The following is a 22957-nucleotide window of genomic DNA, read 5'->3' as shown; positions in this document are numbered from 1 at the left end:
TGTTAGAATGTAAGGTCCTGACTTCTTTGTGTTTCCAGCCCTGAGCATAGTCTAAGTGCTCAGTGTTTGTGGACTGGCTGAACATGGCTCCTGGACTCCCTGAGAACACAGCCTGGACCTTTATAGACATGTGTTCAGGTATGCTCCCAACTGAGCCAAGGAAAGAGCCAAACATGGAGGAGGAAACAAATTCACTTCTAAATCTCCAGGCAGGAGTCTGGCCTGGGGCTCTGAACTTTTTGGTGTAGACAGCAGGAAAAGCCACTCTGGACTGTGGTTCTGCTCCTCTGGAGGGCCTGCTATGGGCCCGGCCCAGCAACCCTGGCTGAGGGGTTGGAGTTGGGTTCCCCAGATCCTGATTCTTGGGCCCTATGAGAGGAAGTACCAAAGAAAGTCCCCCTGAAACCAGTACCTGCTCAGCGGCCTGGGCTTCCCCATAGCTTTCCAAAAAGTTGCCTTGGATCACAGAGCCAATAATGGTCAGGCCTTTGCCAGCCTTGAGTTGGGAGGCAAAAGTGAGCAGGCGGGGGTACTTCACATGAAGGTCTTCGTCCAGCTTCAGAAGCACTAACAGCTGAGGCCTGGGTGGGAAGGGGAGGGGGAGTGGAGGGGAGGAAGGGGCAAAGGCCCCTGGTTAGCAGCATCTGGGCCTTGGTGGAGTATGCACTTAGGCCTTCCCTTTCCTGTCCTCTCCCTTATTTACCACCCCTTCCCCCCCACTTGTTCACCCAGCTGGCTCCTGCTAACAATATTCTTATGCCCATAAATCCCTTCCATTTAGGCCAGGTCTGATGCCCTAGCACATGTCACCAGACACCCCCCCACCCACAGAGGCCTGCTCCAGGCTTCCTAACCCACCCTGAGCCGGCCCCATCTCCCAGGATATCTTCTCTCTCCTCCAACATTAAACTGGTTCTGTTCATCAGGCTTTCCAGTGGGGCTGGGGATGGCTGGAAGGATGCTGGTTGAGAACTAGAGGGGAGTCCTGATGGGGGAGGGGGATGGAATGGCCCGGGACTCACCTCCAGTTCTTGGTGTGTGGCGGCCCCTCCTCCAGGCGAAGGAGCGCATAGCGGGCAGCACTCAGGGAGAGGCCCCGGATGCCATCGCCCCATTCCTTCTCGGCTCTGCATAGAGGAGAATCAACAGTAGGGCCCAGTCCTTTCCCCTCTCTGGGTCCCTGAAGGACACATTGCCTTCCAAATGGGGCTGACCTGAAGCCACCAACATCTCCCCAGGCTCATCCACCACCACGAGAAGCCCCTGCCCAAGCATTCCTAGCAAAAGAGCCGAGCCCCTCAAGGCCCCCATCCCTCCCTGCCGCCTTCTCACCCCCTGACCCAGCCTGTCTGCAGTCCTATGACAGAATCAGCAGCCCCCCAAAGCCTTACTCACCCCTGATATTCAATGTACTTGTAAATCATGCCCGCAATCAGCATGGCCACCAGGGCATAGTACCAGGAAGAAATGAACATGAGGGCAAGACAGATACTCATCCCTAAGAAGGACAGGGCCCTGAAACAAAGCCAGCCAGGCAGGGAGCATTGATTAGGTACTTACTACGGACTAGGCATGGGGCTAGAAGCAAACAGTCCCAGCCTCAGTGAGCTTTCAGTGTATCAAGGGAGATAGGGAGATATTGTGCACGCACACACACACACACAATATACATACATATGTGTGTGTGTGTGTGTGTATATATGTATATATACACACACACAATGTCTATTCAGATAAAGACAAGTGGGGAGGAGGGCTTCTCACTACTGTTTTACTTTCTTCACTCGGCAGTTTTATGGGCCAATAATGCCCCCATGAATTTGTGTCCCAGAGGGGAGGACAGTCAGAAGCACTCGCCCCTCATTCCCTGGTGCTGAGGGTCCTGGGATCAGCTGGCAGGCCTGCTGTCCCGAGTCGGCCCCTTTCTTGGGCAGGAGGCCCAGGCAGGGCTAGATAGCAGGACTGGGGCAGGTCAGGGATACAACAGCTTCCCGTTTTTATCATTCTTTTTCTTGAGATGTCATTTCCCATAAAGCTAGGGTCAACTTACCAGTGGTAATATTTAAAACGGGGCCGCCAGTTGGGGGTCCTCAGAAGCGTCTGCACTGCACAGGCCAGGTTGACAAACAAGTAACACATGAGGAAAAACCTGTGAAGTTGGGAGAGCCTCAGAGTCCATGACCCTCCTTGTGCAGCCCAGAAACTTCCCCTTCTCCCAGCACCCAAGACCCAAAATGACCCTGACCCTTGGAGCCAACATTCTTGGACAGGAATTGTGACGGAAAGGAAGAAAAGGGGGGAAGAGAAAAGAAGGAAGGAAATGAAGGAAAAAGAAAGGACAAGGAGGGAAAGGGGAGGAGGAAGGGGGAAAGTGGAGGGGGAGAAAGGAAAGGGGGCAAGAGAGAGGGAACAGGGAAAGGAGAAGGGCAAGGACAAGGGAAAGGGGGGAAAGGGGAAGGGCAAGTGGAAGGGGAAGAATGTGACCTGGGCCTCAAAGTTTTTTTTATTTCCTTAGCTGGGTCTTATTAAAAAAAAATAATAAAATAATGAGATTTGTATACAAGAGTTGCCTCGGCAACCAGGGACACTTTTACAAACCGCTTCCCCATACAGACTGCTCTGTTGGAGACTTCCAAGCTTATCCCAGATCCCAGCTTTTAAAAACAACATTGAAATGGAAAAAGGAAAAAGCACAGGATGGATATTTGGAAATGGCCCAGCGTCTCTGGCTGTTCTTTTATAAGTACTATTTTAACAGTTGTCCAACTCTGGAGGCCAACAGCAGAGAAGCTGTAAGACGCTGTGTCACCAGCCCTAGCACACACGGGCTTCCTCAGCTCTTTCTATGGCTGAGCTGGGAAGGATTTATGTGGAGGAGGAAAGGGGGCTTCCAAACGGCAGGGAGGACAGACGTGCACAGACTCTTGCTTACATGGACAGGATAGGAGCCACCATGTCGAGAGAAGCAATGAGGATCCCCAGCTCGGCAATGAAGGCCGTCAGAAGAAGAGCCCAAGTTGGTTCCCCATTTGCTTTCCCGTGGCCGAACACCTGAAAAAGCCAGAAAGAGGCTGGAGCGGAAGGTGTCCCCAGCCCTAGGGTCCCAGGCTTCCCCCTCTCCTTTCCCCAAACAGCCACTGCTGGTTTGGTGACTTTAGCACTTGGATCTTGGATCCAGCTCCCCACTCTGGATGGGAGGACAGGTCTTCATACAACTTTGACCCTGGGGAGCCCCTCCCCTTCAAATACAAACAGCCCCACAACACAATAAGCCTGGGAGGGGAGTGGAGGCTCATCTGGAACGGGCCCCAAGAACCTGGGATATCAGCCAGGCCCAGCCAAGTCCCAGACCAGGGGTTCTCCATCTTTTTGTGCCATGGCCCCCTTTGGCAATCTGGTGACTCTCATGGATCCCTTCTTAGAAGAATTTTTTAAATAATTGAAAGAAATGTCAAATTGCAATCAGAGATTAGTGAAAACAAAGGTGCGATTTTCTCCCCGTCCAAGTTTATGGACTCCCTGAAATCTCTCCTGGGTTAAGAACCCCTGTCCTAGGCCATCCCTAGATGACCCTCTCCAACATACCCACATTCACTCCTGGACTTCCCTAAGGGGAATAAGCTTCTCAAACAGGGCCTCATCACACTAACACCAGTGCCTCAATCTGCTGTTGTTACAGACTTGTTTCAGTCATGTCCACAAAGTCTTAGTGACCCCAATTTGGGGTTTTCTTGGTAGAGACACTGGAGCGGTTTGCCATTTCCTTCTCCAGCTCATTTGACAGATGAGGAAACTGAGGCAAACAGGGTGAGGGGACTAGCCCAGGGTCACACAGCCAGTAGGTGTCTGAGACCAGATTTGAACTCAGGTCTTCCTGACTCCAAGGCCAGCACTCTATACACTGTGCTTCCTGGCTGCCCGTCTCAATCTGTGCTGTGTTCCTAATTCCATTTACTGCACGTTCCCTTTTCTGGGTCAGAGCCTTGCAAGCAGGTGCCAGGCAGGACAAATTAAATGGGCCTCCTGGCCAGGAAGGATCCTGGCATCTCCTTTGCCCTTGGAGGGGCTGTTCTGCCCTGGAGAAGTGGGGCAGAGTCTTTTGGTCCTTTTGGCCAGGTCTGAGTACGTGAGCCAGGCAATGAGGGCCATCAGCTGGGGGTGGGGTTGGGGCTGTGGAACAGCGGGGAGAAGAGTCAGGGGTCAGAAAACCTGGGTTCTGATCCCAGGTCTGTGGGAAGCTGCTTGGGTGACCCTAGCCAACTCACCAACTTTCCCATCTATAAAATGGGAACACTAACACAGAGAAGTAAGCTCCCCATCACTGAGTCTGTCCCAGCAAAGAGGCACTGGCCATTTGTTAGGGATGCTGTTATCCCTAGAAGTAGGTGGGAGATTGGACAAGACAGCCCCAAAGAGCGAATGGCCTCGTGTGTCACTGAGGGTGCTGCTGTATCTGGAGTCAGAGGACCAGGGTTCCGACCCCAGCTCAGTCACCTTATGACCACTGGCCAGGGACTTAAGTTCTCTGCATCTCAGTTTCCTCATTTGTAAATAGGGGATTGGACTCAAAGACATCTAAGGTCCCTCCCAAGACTGCATCGGTCAGGGAGGGGAACAAACCCTCAGGAAAGGGATGATGTTGTCCTTGGCGATGGCTTGCAGCAGGCGGGGAGCCCCCGTAAGGCTCTGCAGGCCAGCACCGCATGTGGAGAAGAAGGAGCCAATGACGATGACCCATGGTGAGGGCCAGGACAGCGTGCCCACCACTAAGTTCTTATTCACACCGTCACCATATCTGTGGGAGAGAAAACAGAACTGTGAGCTCCTCAGCACTGACGGGGGCTTCAAAGGCTGCCCCTCTTCCTACTCCCCTGAAGAAAAAATTCTAGCTGCAGGTATGCTCATATCCCATTATTTATCCAAAAGGGAAGCCAGCGAGGAAACCCAGTGCCCCCAGTAGGCCCTGGAAGGTCAAGTAACTCCAATCACATCAACCAGCATTTACGTTACATGCCAGGCATCGGGCCAAGCACTGGGAATACAAAGATAGGTAAAAACAGCCCCTGCCCTCGAGGAGCTTACACGCTGACAGGGGGACAACATGCAAATAACTAGGTAAGTAAAGGGACACACAGCGTAGACACAAGGTACTCAGACAGACTACCTGGGATCTGAGCTGGGTCCTGAAGGAACGCTAGGAAATTAAAAAGTGGAGGTCTTTCCAGGTTTTTCTAACGTCCACCAGCTCATCAACTCCACCAACAATGCATTAGTGTTCCAATTTCACCACATCTTTTTCAACATTCATCATTTTCCTGTTTTGCCATGTTAGCCAATCCGATAGGTGTGATATGGCACCTCAGAGTTGTTTTAATTTGCATTTCTCTAATCAATAATGATTTAGAGCATTTTTTCATATGACTATAGATAGCTTTAATTTCTTCATCTGAAAACTACTTGTTCATATCCTTTGATCATTTATCAACTGGGGAATGACTTGTATTCTTAACAATTTGACTCAGTTCTCTTTATAGTTTAGAAATGCCAGAGACCCTGGCAGTAAAAATTGTTTCCCGCCTTTCTAATTTCCTTCTAATCTTGGTTGCATTGGCTTTGTTTGTGCAAAAACTTAATCTAATGTAATCAAAATTATCCATTTTACATTTCATAAAGTTTTCTCTTTCTTTTGCTCATAAATTCTTCCCTTCTTCATAGATTGTGCTATAAGAAATGATGAGCAGGAAGGTTTCAGAAAAACCTGGAAAGACTTACTTGAATTGATGCTGAGTGAAGTGAGCAGAACCAGGAGACTGAACACAGTAACAGCCACATTGCAGGGTGACCAACCATGATAGACTTAACACTTCTCAGTAATACAATGATCTAAGATAATTCTAAAAGATGGAAAATGCTATCCCACATCCAGAGAAAGAACTATGGCGTCTGAATGAGGATCAAAGCATATTATTTTCTTTTTTTTTCCTTTCTTGTGGTTTTCCCCTCCTGTTCCGATTCTTCTTTCACAACATGACTAATATGGAAACATATTTAATATGATCATACATGTATAGCCTATGTCAGACTGTTTGCCATCTTGGGAAGGGGGGAGAAAAAATGTGCAACTCAAAGTCTTACTAAAGGGAATGTTGGAAACTACATGTAATTGGGTAAAATAAAATACTATTAAATTAAAAAAAAGTGGAGGTGAGGGGATGGAGAATTCCAGGTATGGGGAAAGATGGAAGATGGGGTATTGTGTTCAAGGAACTGCCAATATAGGCCGGGAAAGCTAAATCATAGTGTTCATGGAGGGGAGTAAAGTATAAGATGATGCGAAAGGATGGAAAAGGGCTGGGTCACGCTGGAGCTGAATGAGGAGATAGGCAACTGGCCCAGTCGGGGCTTTATGAAATTTCTTTTGGCAAATGTGTGGGTATAGGTGGACTGGAGTGGGGAGACTGGAGGCTGGGAGACTGATTAGAAGGCCGCTTCATTCACATGAATTTGAAGGCCTGAACTAGGGCAGTGAGTGGAGTGGAGAGAAGGGGATGTATACAAGAGATGTTGTGAAAGCAGAAATTACAAGATTTGTGAAGACTGGATTGAGGGGTAAGTGTGAGGAGTCCAGGAGGACACCTTCCCTGTTTTGGGAACCTAATCGGAAACTCAATACTTGCCAAGAGGGCTAGGTGGCGCCATAGCGCATACAGCGTCAGGCCTGGAGTCTGGAAGACTCATTTTCCTGAGTTCAAATCCTGCCTCAAGCTAGCTGTGTGACCCTGGGCAAGTCACTTCACCCAGTCTGCCTCAATTTCCTTATCTGTAAAACAAGCTGGAGAAGGAAATAGCAAACCACTCCAGTATCTTTGCCAAGAAAACCCCAAATGGGGTCACCAAGAGTCGGATATGACTGAAAGACGACTCAACAACTCGCCAATACATTATTATATGGCTAAACACCGATGATGATTATTTGTAATTTAGTACAATTTTCTACTGTAAACTAAAGAGGTGGGATTAACTGCATCAAGTTTAAGGATAGGGTGGGAGTAATTAGCTCCCTATAAAGAGATGAAAAATTGTGTAAAAAGGCATGGAAACCATTCAGTTAATGACTACAAAATGTATATAGAGAAACAAATGTTTTCAATATTGTTACTGTCGACTGTGACTAAAGATATTCCAGTAAAAAAAATACAGCTGGGAAGTTTTGGAAGAAAGTATTTTGGAGTAAAGATAATGAGCTCTGTTTGGGATGTGCTGAGTTTTGAGGTGTCTATGGGACATACAATTTGAGAAGTCGAAGAGGCAATCAGTTTTCTGGTACTGAAAGTCAGGAGACACATACAAACACACACACGAATGTATACACACATGTATATGTACATATAAGTATTCAGGCGCTTATGTGTGTGTGTGTGTGTGTGTGAATGCAACCCAGAGGTCAAGCTCTCTCTGGCACGTGGGGGAGACAGGGGAAAGGCCTGTGGGGGCCTTGGAGCTGAGCGTAGCCATCCCCACAGAGGGCAGGAGGGCAGAGAAATGTCTGGGCCAAGATCTGTCAAGTTTGGCTGAACCCAGGTACTCCCAGCTCATTTGCCCAGGGCCTGTCTTCCTTCTGTTCCCCTCAGATACTCCTAACACCTCCCTTTTCTGCCTTCGCCTTCCTGGTGTTCCAAGCTGTCCTGGAGAAGCCTGGGGGTTCTACCGGCCTGCCCAGGGCAACCTCTCCCCCAAGGGGAGGACACACACAGGAAAGGACGGCTAGCAGCTGCAAAGGACATCAAAATCAGAGTATCTCTCTGAGGCAAAGACTGGACCCCAAAGCTACACTCTGAGCAACTGAGAAAAGCAGTAAGGTTCCCGGAGAACAAACATCCCCCTCCTCATGCCAGAGATGGGGAACTTGGAAGCAGCACATTGTAGACATGGCCACTGAGCCTACGCCACCTGGACTCAATGAATCGTTTCACTGTTTTTCTCTGTCACAAAGAAGAGGTCAATCTGGGGGGAGGCTCCCCACCCCCAGCTGAAATGATAATTATGGTACATAATTAATAATAAAAAAGAACGTTTTTGAAAGCAGAAAATAAATTGCAAACCACTCACTTATCTCTGAGGACGACCCCCTCAATGCAGGCTCCAAACAGCACCACACTGCTGAAGTCTGGGGAAGACAGTCAAAGAAATCGTCAGTGGTTCTTTAGCTGCAAGTTGCCAGGGCCCCGGCAGGAACAGCTGGTCGGGGAGCCCTGAGCACCTCCCATGCCAAATGAAGAAGCCAGCCTGAGAGCTACCCCCTCCCAGGGGCCTTCTGTAACTCAGTATATCCAGGATTCTTCATCCAAGGGGACTGCAAGGGCATCACCTCTGCGGGTCAGGGGACTGGGATTAGAGAGTGGGAGCAGAGCAAGGACAAGGTGGGAAATAGGGCAGGAGAGCAGAGGAGGGGATGTGTACGAGAGAAAGAGATTAGCGACAGGTCTTGAACATGAGGAGCATGTGTCTGGCAGTGGGAATGACTGGGGCAGGCAGGGGAGGGTGGTGTGTGTGTGTGATGGAGTGGACAGACATCTGTGGTCGGTGTACAACGGCATGGGGCGTGTGTGTACGAGACACCACAAGATCTATTCGTGTATGTGAGTGACCAGTGTCTGTGTGCATGTCACAGGGGAACTGGGCAAAAGATTTATTTACATAACTGAAACTGCTTATTTTGTCTCTTGTGATCTCCTCTCTCCCTGTAATCATACTGTAGAAGGTCCCTCCTCCTGGTCTCTTTGTACACTTAGGATGCCCAGTATGTGCATCTGGGGCTTATTATGGCGGGAGTGGCGTGAGAGCTACTTTCCACCAAGCTGTTTTACCAGCAGGGGCCACTGAACAGGGAGTCCCTTCTGTAGTCATGTGTGTTCTTGGGTGCACTGGATCCTGAGCCAAAAGAGTTCTCTGTGGTCTGGTCTGCTTTTCTACTTGTAAAAAGGCTCCCATTTGCTCCCTATTGCTTTATAATAGTGTTAGAGAGACACAATCCAGTCAAGAAATAGTCAGTGGCAATGACCAAGAGGCCACCCATAGACTGGGCCCAAACAGGAGGCCTCTGGTGGCCGGAGCTTGAGAAAAGCACATTGAGCCCTCGTGCACAGGACACGAGAGCCCTGGGAGAAAGCAGCCAGCATGGAGGGGGCCGGCTGCCCTCCCCTGCCCAGTCGGCCAGCTGCCTGACAATGGAGGATTTCCGCCTTCGAGGGGTCTGTTGGGTTGCCAGCAGGTGGCGCTGAAGGGCAGCGTATCAGGGCAGGGCTGGGAGACCCAGGCCTGGGCACAGCATTGGAAAGGATACACACTACAGAGGTGGTGACGATGGCCAGGATGGTCCCCACCGGGATGGATTTCTGGGCGTCCTTGAGGTCTCCGGAGCGGTTGGACCCAGCCATGATGCCTACAAAAACCAAAGAGCTTTTTCTCCCTGGGGGGGTTGGGGTGCCAGGAGCCCCTCAGGGGTCTTAGATCCTGGATGGAGGAGGGAGGGTCCCCTGGGGCCTCACCTGTCACGGAGGGGAAGAAGATCCCCACCAGCACCGTGAAGGACGTGGCAATGTCCGCAAAGACGTAGAGGGGCAGGCTGCCCTTCTGGCCGGGAACATCGACTGAGGGCATCCCTGGCTTCTCCAGGATGTCGCCCTTCTCCAGGTAGCTGCTCCACAGGTTATCTTGTGTGGGGAAAGAGCGGCATCAGCCCGAGGCGGGGCCGGGCAGGCAAACCCAGGCATGGAGGAGAGTGCACACCCAAGCACCCCACATCTGCCTGGGTGCATCGCCTGGCGAGACAGGGCCCAGGCACCTGGGCTCACCTCCTGGCCCCGGTCCCCATGCCCTCTGGTCTCCATCACCAAAGGAAGAGGCCACAGTGGGGCTGAAGGACGTGGATTCAAATCCCCCGTCAGACAGTTACTACCCATGGCACCAAGGGCAGGTCCCTTCCCTTCTCTGATCTGGAAGATGAGGGGGCTCCTCCCCTGCAGACCACAATCCTATGACCTCCTCCTCCTCCTCCTCCCCTAAGCTTTCTCATCTACAAACCCTGCACTATCTGTGACCATCTTTGTACCTGGCCCCTGGGAAGAAGCCAGGCACATGCTTAGCTGTGGCTAGCATGCCCTCCTCAGAGCCTCGCCACAACCTGGAGGGAGGCACTATATCCTCCCCACTTTGCAGATGAGGTTAAGTGACCTTCTCAGGGTCACACAGCTAGGAAGTGTCTGAGGCTAGATCAGAACTCGGGTCTTCCTGACTCCTGGCCCAGTGCTCTGTGTACTCAACACCAGCTCTCTTGGTACAAGGAGTACCAGGTTCTCCTAGAGGGCAGGGGCTACTTCTCCACAACATTTTGGGCTTAAACAACTCACATTTCTAGAGTACCCAGTGCTTACCGGAGTCTTCCTCACAATAAATTACACCGCCATTTTACAGATGAGTAAACCACGCACAGTTCTGAGAAGGCACACGGAAACCCCCTCTGCTACCCTTTCTTGTATGACAGCTAGGTTTACTTTGGACCCCCACAGACCTAATGTGTTATCACTCTGGCTTCATTGTGATCAGTCATGGAATGTAATGTTTTTAGTATTTATATGTAATTTGTATATAATGTATGATTCATATAATATTTATATGTAAATACGTATATGTAAATTTACATGTAAATGATAATACACATGGACTGTAACAGTTTAAAAAAAGGAAAGTTTTGTTCTGTATAGTTACCTTTTACAGAATAATAAGGGAATTATATATTAAAAAAAAAAACCACTTGGGGCGGCTAGGTGGTGCAGTGAGCAGAGCACCAGCCCTAGAATCAGGAGGACCTGAGTTCAAATCCAGACTCAGACACTTAACACATAAAACTAGCTGTGTGACCTTGGGCAAGTCACTCAACCCCAATTGCCCTCCAAAAAGTGGGAAAAAAAAACCACTTAGAAAAGGTACTTAATCTGACTATTGGGATGGCAGTCAAGAGACTGATTGATTTCTTGATGTAATCACATTTGTGTCAGATACAGTCAGAGCTGGCCTTCGACACTTTGGCCCACCATACTTCCTCTTCTCTAGAGCCCTCAGCTCCATTCACTGTAACTTCTTGAGGCAAAGGGACCGTGCTTTATCTCTCTTGATAGCTCCCAAACAGAAGGTGCCCCATGGATGTCTGGGGAAGGAGCAGTGAAGGCCCAAGCACCCAGAGCAGGGCTGTTTCATCTCTGCAGGAAGCCCAGGCCCACCAGCTGCACAGGACGGGGCTGGCCACACAGACACAAAGCATGCATTGCTGAGGCTGGGGTTCTCCCGCAAGCCACCTAAGGATGGAGACCCCCCAGCATCATACCTGAGCAGACTGAACGGCACAGCTAGCTAGCCAGCCCCAGGCTTGCAGGGCCCTCTTCTGCCTCGGGCTTCCCCAGGCCTGGCAGATCTCCTCATCCCCCACTGCTGAAATCCCACAATTTGGGGGCCTGGCCTAGGGCTCTCCTGTGACCCCCCCCCATTTGTGTCCATAGCTCATCTCCTCTCCGCTGGGGGTGAAGGGGAAGACTTGAGGACAAGAACTGCATCATTTTTCATTCTCATATCCTCAGCCCTGAACACCAAACCATGCACACAGCAAGTCCTTATTAAAAACTGACTTGAACTGCTGGCCTATTTGATGGCCTGGCTCTGCAGGCTGTTTGGAAATCACAGGCCTCTTTGGGTCAATAGCATTTGGAAACATTAATCCAGAGCCGCAGAACTGGGGGAGGCACTTGGCAGCCTCATCCAGGACAGAAGCGCCAGCTCCAATCAATCCATCAGTCAGTCAATCGACAAACATCTGTCCAACTGTTGCCAGGAACTATGCCAGGAATTAAGACATGCCTGCCCTCAAGAAGCTTGCACTTTCAAGAGGTTCCAGGTCAGTCTCTAGGTCAAGGTTTTCACCTTCTTCCAGGAGAACTGGGACACTATGGGGTCCTCCCACCTCTGAATCAAGCCCACCAGGCAAGGGCTAGCTGGTCCCAAGTGTCCCATGAGGCACCCCCAGAACTGGCAGCTCAGCTACATGAGGCGTGCGCATGCCAGGGTTCAGTAGGAGAACTCTGAGCCGCTGCCAGCTTCCCAAACAGAGGCCTATTATGGGCTCTGGTGGGAACTTCTCAGGCCAGCATCAGCTGGGCTTGACTCTCTGAAAGGAAAAAACAGCCAGTGACTCTGAAGCATTTCCTCTTCTCCTGGGGATGCTGGAGAGAAAGGAGTCAGCCTCTGGGGATGCCTGGAAATGTGCTTTGTGCATCAGAGTGACTCCACGTTGGTCAGCTCAGAAGGCCAGGCCAGAGCTGCCCCGCTCTGGCAGGTGGCGATTCTGGGGTGGGTGGGGTGGACAAAGGGACCCCCTCCTTGGTGCTGGGGCTCTGCCTCCCCCGCCTTTCTCAGGACTGGGGGTGTCAGACCCCACCCGTGGAGGCACCCGTTTTCCTCCTGAGAATCGGCGCCCCTGGGCCTGGCCTGGGGCGTCTCCACCCCAGAGTCCCGCTTCCTGCACCTACCCTGAAGAATCCCACTGGCAGCTCCGGGGATCCCAGAGATCTCAGTGACATTATTGAGGAGGAAGTACTGGTCACAGCCCTCAGAGGTGAGATTGGAGGTGTGACAGAAGAGGACCCACAGCTTGGTGGCCACGGTTTCGTTGTCCACTACTGTGGTCTTGGCACAAACATCAAACTGGTCCCGGGACAGGGTCCTGTTGCCCAACATGCAGACCCTGAAGGGGGGAAAGGTCCAAGTGTGCTAAGTCAAAGCTATGAGTTCATCGAACATACTCCCCCAGCTGACCTGTCACACTCTATGGCCAGGCCAAGGGTCATGGAGAGGGAACCGGGGGGCCTGGGAGTACAGGGTTCTGCTTCTCCTGTCCCCAGCTATTCGGTGGGAGAGCCAGCCGGCTCATCAGCTACCCCACCTTTAGAAGGGGCAGTAGAGAACAGGGTCGAGTTGGGAGTTCTGGTTCTGACACTCGCTGGCTCTGTGATCTCGGGCCAATCGGCCCTGTGGGTCCCCTCCCACGTAAACCATAGAAGTTGGAGCAGATCAGCTCTAACGCTGGATGAGCCTAGCCCTCCTTCTCCCAATGCTGCTTCCTTCCCTTTCTCCTTTCTCCTGACAACTGACTGCCCTGCACTGCTGGGAGGGCTGGAAGCCCCATTCTCGACTGGCTCATGGGGAAATGACACACGGCCACCCCCAAAGTGATGTTATGTATTCAAACTTTCCCTCTGGTTCCAGCACGCCTATCACTTACGGAAACACCGGCGGGTCAAAAATGGATTTGATGCCACCAGCATAGATGGACAGGATGGAGATGATCACACAGGCCAAGAAAAGCGAGGCGAATTTGTTGACGTACTTCACGCCAACAAACACCACCACGGTCATGAAGGTCAGAAAAATGGTCCCATACACCCGCATGTTGTTCAGGGTGGCGCTCGAGGTGTCGTGGGCCCCCGTTGGGTGGAAGATGGCGGCCGGCGGAGCGATGTACGTCTGAAACAACGAGGGTAGGACTTGGGAATGTTAGCTGAGCAAACAAATCCTTCCATCTCCATTTTCCCAAGGACTGGGTGGCCAGGAGCCAAACTTGGTCTCCACTCTTGGAGGGGCAGTTCTGAGGCAGGAAGTGGTGACTCCCTTTCCTCTTTGGGAACAAGGGGTGGGGTGAGGATTTATATATCTCCCCCCACACACACAGAAGGAAGAGGCCTCAGACTGGGTGGAGCGCTCCATAAACCACGCTTAGGGTAAGGTGGGTAAGAATCTCCACCTGGCAGCCCCAGCTTCCTGCTCAGACTGTCTTCAAGATGCTGCTGCTGCCAAAGCTAAAATTCAGCTCAGCTGCTCAGGCTCCAGGAGCTGAGGGGGGAAGCCAGATGTTGGCCAAAAAAATAGTTTCTGGAGGACTTAAACAAAAAAAAAAAATAAGAAAGAAAAAAGGACTGGGCTGTTGTTCTAACAGGTCCTGGTCTGCCTGGGCCAGGCCAGAGGGAGGGAAGAAGGTTTGAAAGAGCACCAGCAAATGTGGACCTTGAGCTTGGTGCAAACATGCAAACACACACACAGACACACACACAGGGAAGGAGGCATTAAGGAAGGACAGACGGAACAAGATTACATGGATGTGATACTTTGTGTGCACCACCAAGTAAAATCATGTAACTAAATTAAACATTTCACAAAAACCAAAGCTCCCACAGAGAACCGGCCACAGAGAAGAGTATTTTAGGCCATGAGAGACTCTCCTGACCTGCCAACATCCTCCCCCTCCCTACCCTTATTTCACCAGCTCTCAGCCAAGGCCCTCCCCTCTTCACCATCAGTGGGAAGATTCCCAAGGAGAGGGGTCTCAATCCCACCCTTGCCTTCCTTCCCTGCCAGCAATGGCCATCACTGGGCCCTGGAAAGGGGAATGAATGAGGGGGGAGAGTCTGAAATGACCCTGGCTCTTGTACCTGGGATGGGAGAGGTGGGGCAGGCAGGGCAGGGCTGAACTGGACTCACCAGCAGGATCTCGATGGCTCCCAGGATGTACATGGCTGCTGCAAAGGTTGTACCCAGGTAAAAGCACAGGCCCACCGCTCCTCCGAACTCAGGCCCAAGAGAGCGGGAAATCATGAAATAGGAACCCCCAGCTAGGAGGGGCAAAGAGAAAACACCAGTTCATGCTGCTGCTGCTTCTGGGAGTTACAATTCTCTCCAAACACCCCAACAGTTCCTTTGGTGAGCTGTCGTCCAAGCTTGTGCCTCCAGACATGCCCAGAGGTCTTTGCAGGTTTATAATCTCCTTTGGCAGCCCCGGGGCCATCTTGAATGCTCAGACAGTTTCAAGGACAAACCCACCCCTGCTACTTACTAGCTGGATGCTTCTGGACAAGTCACTTAACCCTTTGGGGGAAATGCCTCAGTTTCCTCATCTGTAAAGTGAGAGGTTTGGCCTTGATGATCTCTCAGGTCCCCTCTAAGTTCTATGCCTATGACTACCTAGAGGATGGAGTGAAGGGAATGGCACTCGGGAACGAGGGATCTGAGAAGTCAGCTTCGGAATCAGTAAGACTTGGGTCCAGGTCCTGGCCCTGACACATGCTGGTTGTATGACCCTTCTCAGTGTACCACGTAAACTCTCACAATTAGTTTTAGAGCACATGCTGACCTACGCTGGTAGAAGTCTTCCCTTGACCAGTCAGTTGGTCATTGTCTGCTACCTCTCTCGACTTTCTGCCCAGCAGCTAGGTTGTACAGCGGCACAGAAAGACCCAATTAAACCTGGCCATAGACTTTTACAAGCTATGTGACCCTAGGCAAGTCCCTGAACTGCTGCCTGCCTCAGTCTCCAGGGATAATAACAGCACTCACCTCCCAGGGTCATTGTGAGGCTCAGAGGAGGTATCCACAGAAGTAAGCCCTTAATAAAGGCCTACTTATGTCCCTCCCTCCTTCCTGAGCTTGCTGTGGGTCAGGATGTTGGCGGCTGTGGGGCAGCCTGGGCTAATCTCCCCACTGGTCAATCCCTCCCTGGGACCCCACACCTACAGACGGTGTTAGCACTTCAGAGGAAGCAGGGGAACCTTGGTGCCAGTGGCCTTCCTTCACTTTTCCCTTCCTGTGTGTGCTCTCCTCTTGCTTCCACCTATGGTTACCAACGCATTGCTCCTAAAGCAATGACTCTGCTGAACGGTCGGGGTCTGTGTGGTCCATGGAACCAGGACCCCCCTAGCGGGGCCAGCTCTGTTTACCTCTCTAAGCTCTGCAGGGAAGCATTTTGAGGACCCATTTTCCAAGGCTTTGGGAAATCAGACGATGTGGCCAAGACTACCCGGGCAGCAATTAGCTTTGGGGCCTTCTTACGCTCAGTCCAAGAGTCTTTCTGGGACATCCCATCCCATTTCCAGAGTCGGAAAGCAGCGCACAGCAGGGGCAACGATATTGTGGAAAGAACATTCTCTGGATTTTGAGTCAAAGCTGGGTTCGACTCCTGTCTCTATTACTTAGTCCCTGTGTGACGTTGGGCCAGTGACTTCCTGTTTCTGGGCCTCTGGTCCCTCATCTGTTAGAGGGGCTTTAGGGTCCCTTTTGTGTCTAAGAGCTCTCTCTCCTACTCCTTTAGCTGGTAAATCATTATTCTGAGGCCCCAGCTGGCCGGAAGCCACAGCAGCAAGGAAATTAGCCTGGGGGTGGGGGTGGAGGAGGGACCCAGGGCCAAGGTTTCAGGCTGGTTTCACATCTGAGGCCAGTCCCCCAGCAGGCTCAGCTGACTCCCAGGGGAACAAAGGCTGCAGCCTCTAATCCTAGGTCTCTTTCTATGGCTGAGGTCTTTGGGGCCACTCTGGTTACAGAAGCCCCATGGGTTATTGTTTTGGCCTGAGAAACTCTTGAGAGAGTCATTAAGTAGAACAGAGAAACAGCAGAGGGAGATGGGCCTCTTCCAGGAAAGAGATAAAACTGCCCCTTTCCCCCATGAGTGAGTGATGAATAACCCTGCCATCTGGCTCCCACACCAGGCAAAGACGGTAACAGCATCCAACCAGCAACACAGCCCACCCTGAGGAGATAAGCTCTTGCCAGGGAAATGGACCTCGAAGCTGGAGGGTGAGTGAATGTGAATGGGGGCAAGCTCCAGATGCCTGGCCAAAGAAGCTACCAGGCTTCCTCTGAGCAGAAAACCTGTACCTAGGACTGGGCCAGCAGAGCACTCACTCCTCCAGGAGTGGAACTTATGTACGACTCCAGGCCTCCAGCAGACCCAGGCCTGCCAAGCACTCCAACCCCACCCCTGGATAACGCTTGCTGAAGCAGGCCAGAGCACAGGTTCCAAATGAAAAGAATCAAGGGTCAGAAGAAGAGACATTGGACTAGGGCCTGGAAGGGATCTCGACATTTAACCTTCTTATTCTCCAGGGAATGAATCTGATGCCCAGAAAAAGGGGGCCTGGTTTGCTCCCAAGGTCATGGAGCCAGGATCTGAACCCAGATCTTGTGACTTTAAATCCACAAGGACTGACAGGACAGTTGGGAGCCTGGGCTCCAGATCTGACATCCTACCAACTGTCTGTGTGACTGATATTGGCCAAATCACTCTGCTTCCCTGGTCTTTTCTCAACTGGAGAAAAGTCCCTTTTGGCTCTAATGATCTGTGGATACCTCAATCACTTCTAAGATCCCTTCCCGTCCATGAGCTCATGGAATTTCAGAGCTGGGAGGGAACTAAGGGGTCGGTGGGTTCACTCCCCCTCCTTCTGGAGGAAGGAGGCTGGGCCTTCTAAGAAGCTACAAATTTATACCCTAAGAGCACCTGGCCAGATGCAGTAGCCCAGAATACCAAGGATCCCATCTACAAACAAACCTGGAACAACCCCATTGGTGGCGATGGCACTCATGGATATTGCTGTCAGTAGGGTCTATAAAGACAAGAAATTGTAACACGGATTACACAAAATTCCCACCCAAAAAAGACTCTGTTGTTAGTCAAAAAAGACTCCACTGTTAGCCAGTCAGTCACTGGCTCTTTTGCAGATGTGTTCAAGAGGGCTAAGTCTGTCTTATAAGTATTCTTTTTTCTTTAATAAAGCAGCTACCCTAACATTCCTACCCCAATACTCAAGGAAGGGATAACAGTGATGGATGGTCTCAGAACCAAAGATCTAAGTTCTATGGATCAGCAATTTCTTTCCCTCCTGACATCTGTTACTTTGAGAGGTGCCCCCACCCCTGCCCCCCAAGGACCTCACTTCCCGGACAGGCCAGCAGAACAGGGTCCAGGTATCTGCCTTTTGGGTGGGGAAAAAAAATGGAAAATGGCGCCCGTGGTCAAATGGGACAGCAGATACTCACACAGCAGCAGCAGATGAGGACAATGAGGAAGGACTGCAGGACGCCAGCTGTCCCTACCATCCAGGTCAGTCTAAGGAACAGGATCACCCCAAAGATGTTCTGCATGCAGGGCAGGTACACGCCCATCAAGGTGCCCATGCTGGGTGACTAGGAAACAAACAAAAGCCTTGTCTGAGTCTGGGGGGCGGGCAGGGCAGGGGATAGATGCTATGACACCATAGAGATGAGGGGCTGCCCTGACGGAAGGAAGAAGCCTGGGCATGACCTAGAATGGAGAAACCCCAGTGTCACTCCCTGACCAGGTCTTCTATGGCCAAGCACAGCCCATGAATTGTGATATCATTGGCTGTGACAGTGGGGCCCCATCTGCTTTCTCGACCTATGAGATGCCCAGGGTCATGGCAGCAGGGCACCAATCCTGATCTGGAAGGGAGAAGACAGCTTCACAGGTGACCAAGCTCAGCAGCGATGACTTCCACATTAATTACAGACACATGTGAATGTAGTCAGGGCAGCCCCCTGAATCTCCTGCATCTGCACCAGCGCCCATGCCGAGCTCTGTGGGAGGCATCCCAGTCCAACAAATCAGGCCACTCCCTGGTCATCCTATTATGGATGAGTAACAATACGGTAAACTTCTCTGTGGCTCACTCTGCCAATCTGTAAAATGGGGTAATGCTACTTGGACAACCCACTTCCCTGGGTGGTTGTCAAGAAGGTGCTAAGTCCCTACCATCATGGTCCTTACCATAGATGGTGTATAAAAAGCTACAGAAAACACAGAACCTGGGGAAGGGTCTCTTATATTGGCTCGTGCCACACAGGCTTCCCTAGTGCCCCATAAAGCACTCTCAAGTCCCATCAGTCACATGACTTCCAGGCTTGGTCAGCCCTCCATCTTCCCTCTGACATTGGTGCCAAGGGTGTCATGGATGAGAGAAGGCGTGGCTCACCTCCCAGGCACCGCCTCTGGAGCTGGAGTATAATCCAGAGGAGAGTCATGATAGGCCGTCTGCTCCTATCACCCAAATTCACATTTTGGGCCCACACCATTTCTTGATTTAATGCATTCCTTGTTCATGACCTTCAGTGTAAAGCTATGCGGTAAGCTCTCGGTGGACTGTCATGGTCAGGAATACGTGGTTCTCGTTAGCCCAATATTTCGGATGCCAGAGAGCTACTTTCCCATTTATATGACCTTTTGATGAAAATGATCTATATATACATTGAGGGCATCCTTAATGAAGATAGTAGTAGTGATCAGGGAGGCTTTCAAAAGCAATATTCCATCGTAGGCCCATCTTCACCATCGCATGGCTGACAGAAAGATAGAGAGAAAGAACACAAGCTCCCTCCACCGCATTACTCTTGGCTGAAGAAGAAAAAGCATTTGCTTGAGTAGAGCAAAAGGCTGCCTCTTTTCCAACAGAGCCTCTCCCTTACCTAGGCCAGAATCACGCAGGATTCTCATGTAACACCGGGGCCCTTGTTTGACCACCGTACAGAGTCTGGTGCTTGCCAAGGCTGTTCGCGACCACTGGCATGAGGAGAGACCCAAGCTGATAAGAATGGATTAACTTCTAGTCTAGGTCTTGTGTGAGGCCTTCTTGATGTTCCCGTTTGTGAATGACATTGTGCTGACTGCATTAAGGCCTTGCTGCTTGGTTCTGTGGAATTTTTTTTTCTCTTTTTCTTTCTTAAAAACCAAAATTCTGTTATGAGAGTTGGCATTCTGGGAGGAAGGTGGAGGAGAGACATGAGCAAAAATCTAAGTGATATAAAAATCTCTTTTTAAAAAGTTTGTCTTAACCATCCACACATAAATGGTTAAGTGGATGAAGAATGTCTATTTGGTTAATCTACAAGATGCAGTTAGATCAGAGGTTCTTACCTGGAGTCTATAAACCTGTTTTAAAAAAAATTTATTTTGATAATTTTTTTTTGTTTATAATCATGTATTTCATTTTATGCATCCAAAAACATTATTCTGGGAAGGGGTTCATAGGCTTTACCAGTCTGCCAAAAGGTCTATGACTCTCATAACAATCTCCAAGCTATACAGACAATCGAGAAAGCTTGTGTATGTGTGTATACAGACTATATAAATTAGTGTACATGTATGTACAACATACATATAAATGAATATGCATAGCCATTGGCACAAATGTACGTGGACAGACACACATGTATATGAATGTGGCACAGAGGAGAGAGTGCCAGGTCCAGAATCAGGACTCATCTTCCCGAATTGAAATCTGGCCTCAAACACTTACAACCCTGGACAAGTCACGTAACCATGTTTGCCTCAGTTTCCTCATCGGTAAAATGAGCTGGGAGGGAAATGGCAAAACATTCCAGTATCTTTGCCAAGAAAACCCCAAAAGGGGGTCAACAAAGGGTTGGACATGACTGAAAATGATTTAACAACAATATGCATGTGTATATATACACCTATATATATGTGTATATACACACCTATATATTTGTATTTCTCTCTCCCTCCCTTCCTTCCCTCTCCTCCTTCTCCATCTTCTCTTTCTCTCCTTTCCCCTCCCCTTCTCTTCTCTTTTCTCTCTGTCTCTTTTTCTCTCTCTCTCTCAGATGCTACATACAATGGACAATGATTTTGACCCAGAGTTTACAAAGAAAGGAATGAGCTAGAAACCTGGGAAGTTGTAAAATTTTTAAATGAACCCAAGCCTCTCCCTGAATAAAAAGACTTCTCTCTCTTTAAGCTGGGGTCATATGGCTATGAGTTATGGAGGAGCAAAGCATCTGAGCATTAGAAAGGACTGTTACCCAGAGGACAATGGAGAGATTGGCATGGCAGCTGGAAGCAGGCTGTAATATATTACCAACAAGTAGCTATAAAGGAGAATCAGAGTAAAGAAGCCCTACAAAGAAAGGCAGGCTTGGAAGAGAAGATGGGCCGGGCACAAGGGATAAGGGATAGCTAGCTGACTAGGCCAAGTACTAGCATGCTGGGTACTGGTCCCAATCATGGCTAACTTAGGGAAGGACATGGATAAGAGTCCTAGAGGATGCTTGAGTATGGAGGGGTGATAGTCTTTTGTAGCAGCAAGCACCCCAAGCGTCCTCAGGGTTTGCAGCTACCACAGGTTCTTGGATCTGCTTTGATAAAGGAAAGCAACTCAAAATGGGTTAACAAGCTTACTTTAATCAGTCAGACATATATCGTTTACCTTGTTCAGGGGAAAAAGGTCAGCACCCCGAACTTCAAAGTATACAGGCAGAATTATCAAGACAGAAACAGATCAAGTAGACAGATTTCCAAACTGTCCAACCATTACATCCATAGCCAGTCAACATCTGGGTTTCCACATCTGGGTTTTTCAAAGCCGGGGGACTCTCAACAACGGCTTCCCATAATTCAGATCAAATCACAGAACACTTTTCAAAGTGAGTCCCAAAACAAAGCTACACATCAGGGCTTATATAGCCTTCTCCTGGCTCAGAGAATGTAACAACCTTATTGACTCACTGGCCAATCAAGAAGTATCTACTGAAAAACAAGCCTCCCTCCCCAGGCTTCAGGTGCATTTTAGCCTAGGGGCAGGGAAGATCTTCCAAATTTGCATTCCCATTACACTAACTTAGGGAAGGACATGGATAAGAGTCCTAGAGGATGCTTGGGTATGGAGGGGTGATAGTCTGTCTCTCCAGAAGAAATCTCCACATTGCTGAAGTCACTGACCCACTGGAAGGTCTGAGTTACGGATGGAGCTACCAAATCTACCGCTCATGGACAGCAACTGGGCCTCTGGGAGTCCTTGCCTGAAAAGTAGCTAGGGTCCAGTGGAAGGACAGGTGAGTTCAGCATCCAGAGACGTGGGCTTGGATTCCAGCCTGCCACTCACTCCCTGAAGGATCCTGGTCATGTCAGCCAACCTCTAGGCTGTGGTGTGCTTATCTATAAACTGAGGGCTTTGGCCCAGCTTATCTCTTCCCGATATAAATCTCATGATACCTAGGACCTGACTGGAGATACTGTAAATAAATAATGTTCAGGCAGAAGGGAACGTTATAAAGAGTAGTGGTCCGGTGCTTTTGGAAACCTGAAGGAGGAATGATGTAATGAAGGGGCTGGAGATGGGGAAGAGAAGACGGGGGAACAGAGCCCACGGACAGAGTCGGAGAAGGAACTAAGAAATGACTCAGGAGTGTAGCCTCACAGTACGGGGGCAGGACAGAGCTAGATCACAGACTGGAGAGAGAAAAACCATGAAGCTGCCAACATTTACGCAGTCAGAGCAGTGACTGGAAAGTCCCTGGGATTTCTAATAAAAGCCGGAGGGTCCGTTATAGGAACCAAAACAGGAAGGCAGAGGAGTGTAGCAAGAGTACTGGATTTTGAGTCAATTCTGACATTCTATGTTCTAGAAGCCCTTTGGATCTCGAATGTTCTGGAACCCACAGAGCTGGCGTGGGGAGAAGGAACAAAGATTACTGGAATCTGGGTAGCGCAGAAGATGGAGTGAGGGATCTGGAGTCAGGAAGACCCAAGTTCAAATCCTGCCCCAGACAATTCCTAGCTTTGTGACCCTGGGCAAGTCACATAATGTCTGCTTGCCTCAGTTTCCTTATGTGTAAAATGGGTATGATAATAGTATCTACCTCTCAGGATTGTGAGAATTAAATAAGTTGACATATGTGAAGCACTTTGCAAACCTTAAAGCAATATATACATGCTAGCTATTGTTATTATTGGTGCATTGTTATTACTTATTATCAGAAGCTACCTTCCTAAACCTATTTTGTCACTCTCCCTCCTCCCTCCTACAAGGATCACATCGTGAAAAGGGCAACGAGGGAAGAATCAAGGGAGGGAAAATCTCCTAGGTCCTGGAACGGCCTCATCAGATCACCAGGTGGTCACTGAGATCAGAGCCCCCTGCCAGAAAACAGACCCGTTTATCCTAAAGGTTACAAGCCACAGGTGCAGTGGTGAGAGAGACCACCTCCCCCTACAAAAACTGCCAGATCTGAGGAGTAAGCAAAGCGGCCTGTCTGTGGCCCCCCTGCAAGG

At 50.1% G+C, this 22957-nt stretch overlaps 1 protein-coding gene across 2 annotated transcripts in view; it reads right to left on the bottom strand.

The window, feature by feature from the left end:
- The window catches only part of SLC12A4 (solute carrier family 12 member 4), a 60699-nt gene that overhangs the window by 5494 nt on the left and 32248 nt on the right, over positions 1-22957 (bottom strand). Inside the window, exons 4-17 of one of the 2 annotated variants that reach the window (XM_069085696.1) lie at positions 17911-18057; positions 17423-17477; positions 14584-14714; positions 13331-13572; positions 12579-12793; positions 9549-9713; positions 9344-9442; positions 8110-8167; positions 4621-4795; positions 2933-3051; positions 2051-2149; positions 1396-1515; positions 1023-1127; positions 413-581 (exon numbers count right to left, since the gene is read on the bottom strand). In XM_069085696.1, coding sequence (XP_068941797.1) covers positions 413-581; positions 1023-1127; positions 1396-1515; positions 2051-2149; positions 2933-3051; positions 4621-4795; positions 8110-8167; positions 9344-9442; positions 9549-9713; positions 12579-12793; positions 13331-13572; positions 14584-14714; positions 17423-17477; positions 17911-18057 — 1899 coding nt within the window. The remainder of the gene's footprint in view (positions 1-412; positions 582-1022; positions 1128-1395; positions 1516-2050; positions 2150-2932; positions 3052-4620; positions 4796-8109; positions 8168-9343; positions 9443-9548; positions 9714-12578; positions 12794-13330; positions 13573-14583; positions 14715-17422; positions 17478-17910; positions 18058-22957) is intronic. The other variant, XM_069085698.1, reaches the window with a different exon arrangement.

Source organism: Petaurus breviceps, unplaced genomic scaffold (assembly GCF_028583685.1).
Source record: "Petaurus breviceps papuanus isolate PSGF00001 unplaced genomic scaffold, PetGlider_PUasm1.0 176, whole genome shotgun sequence".
Lineage (NCBI taxonomy): Eukaryota > Metazoa > Chordata > Mammalia > Diprotodontia > Petauridae > Petaurus > Petaurus breviceps.
This window is presented reverse-complemented; position numbering and strand designations above follow the sequence as displayed.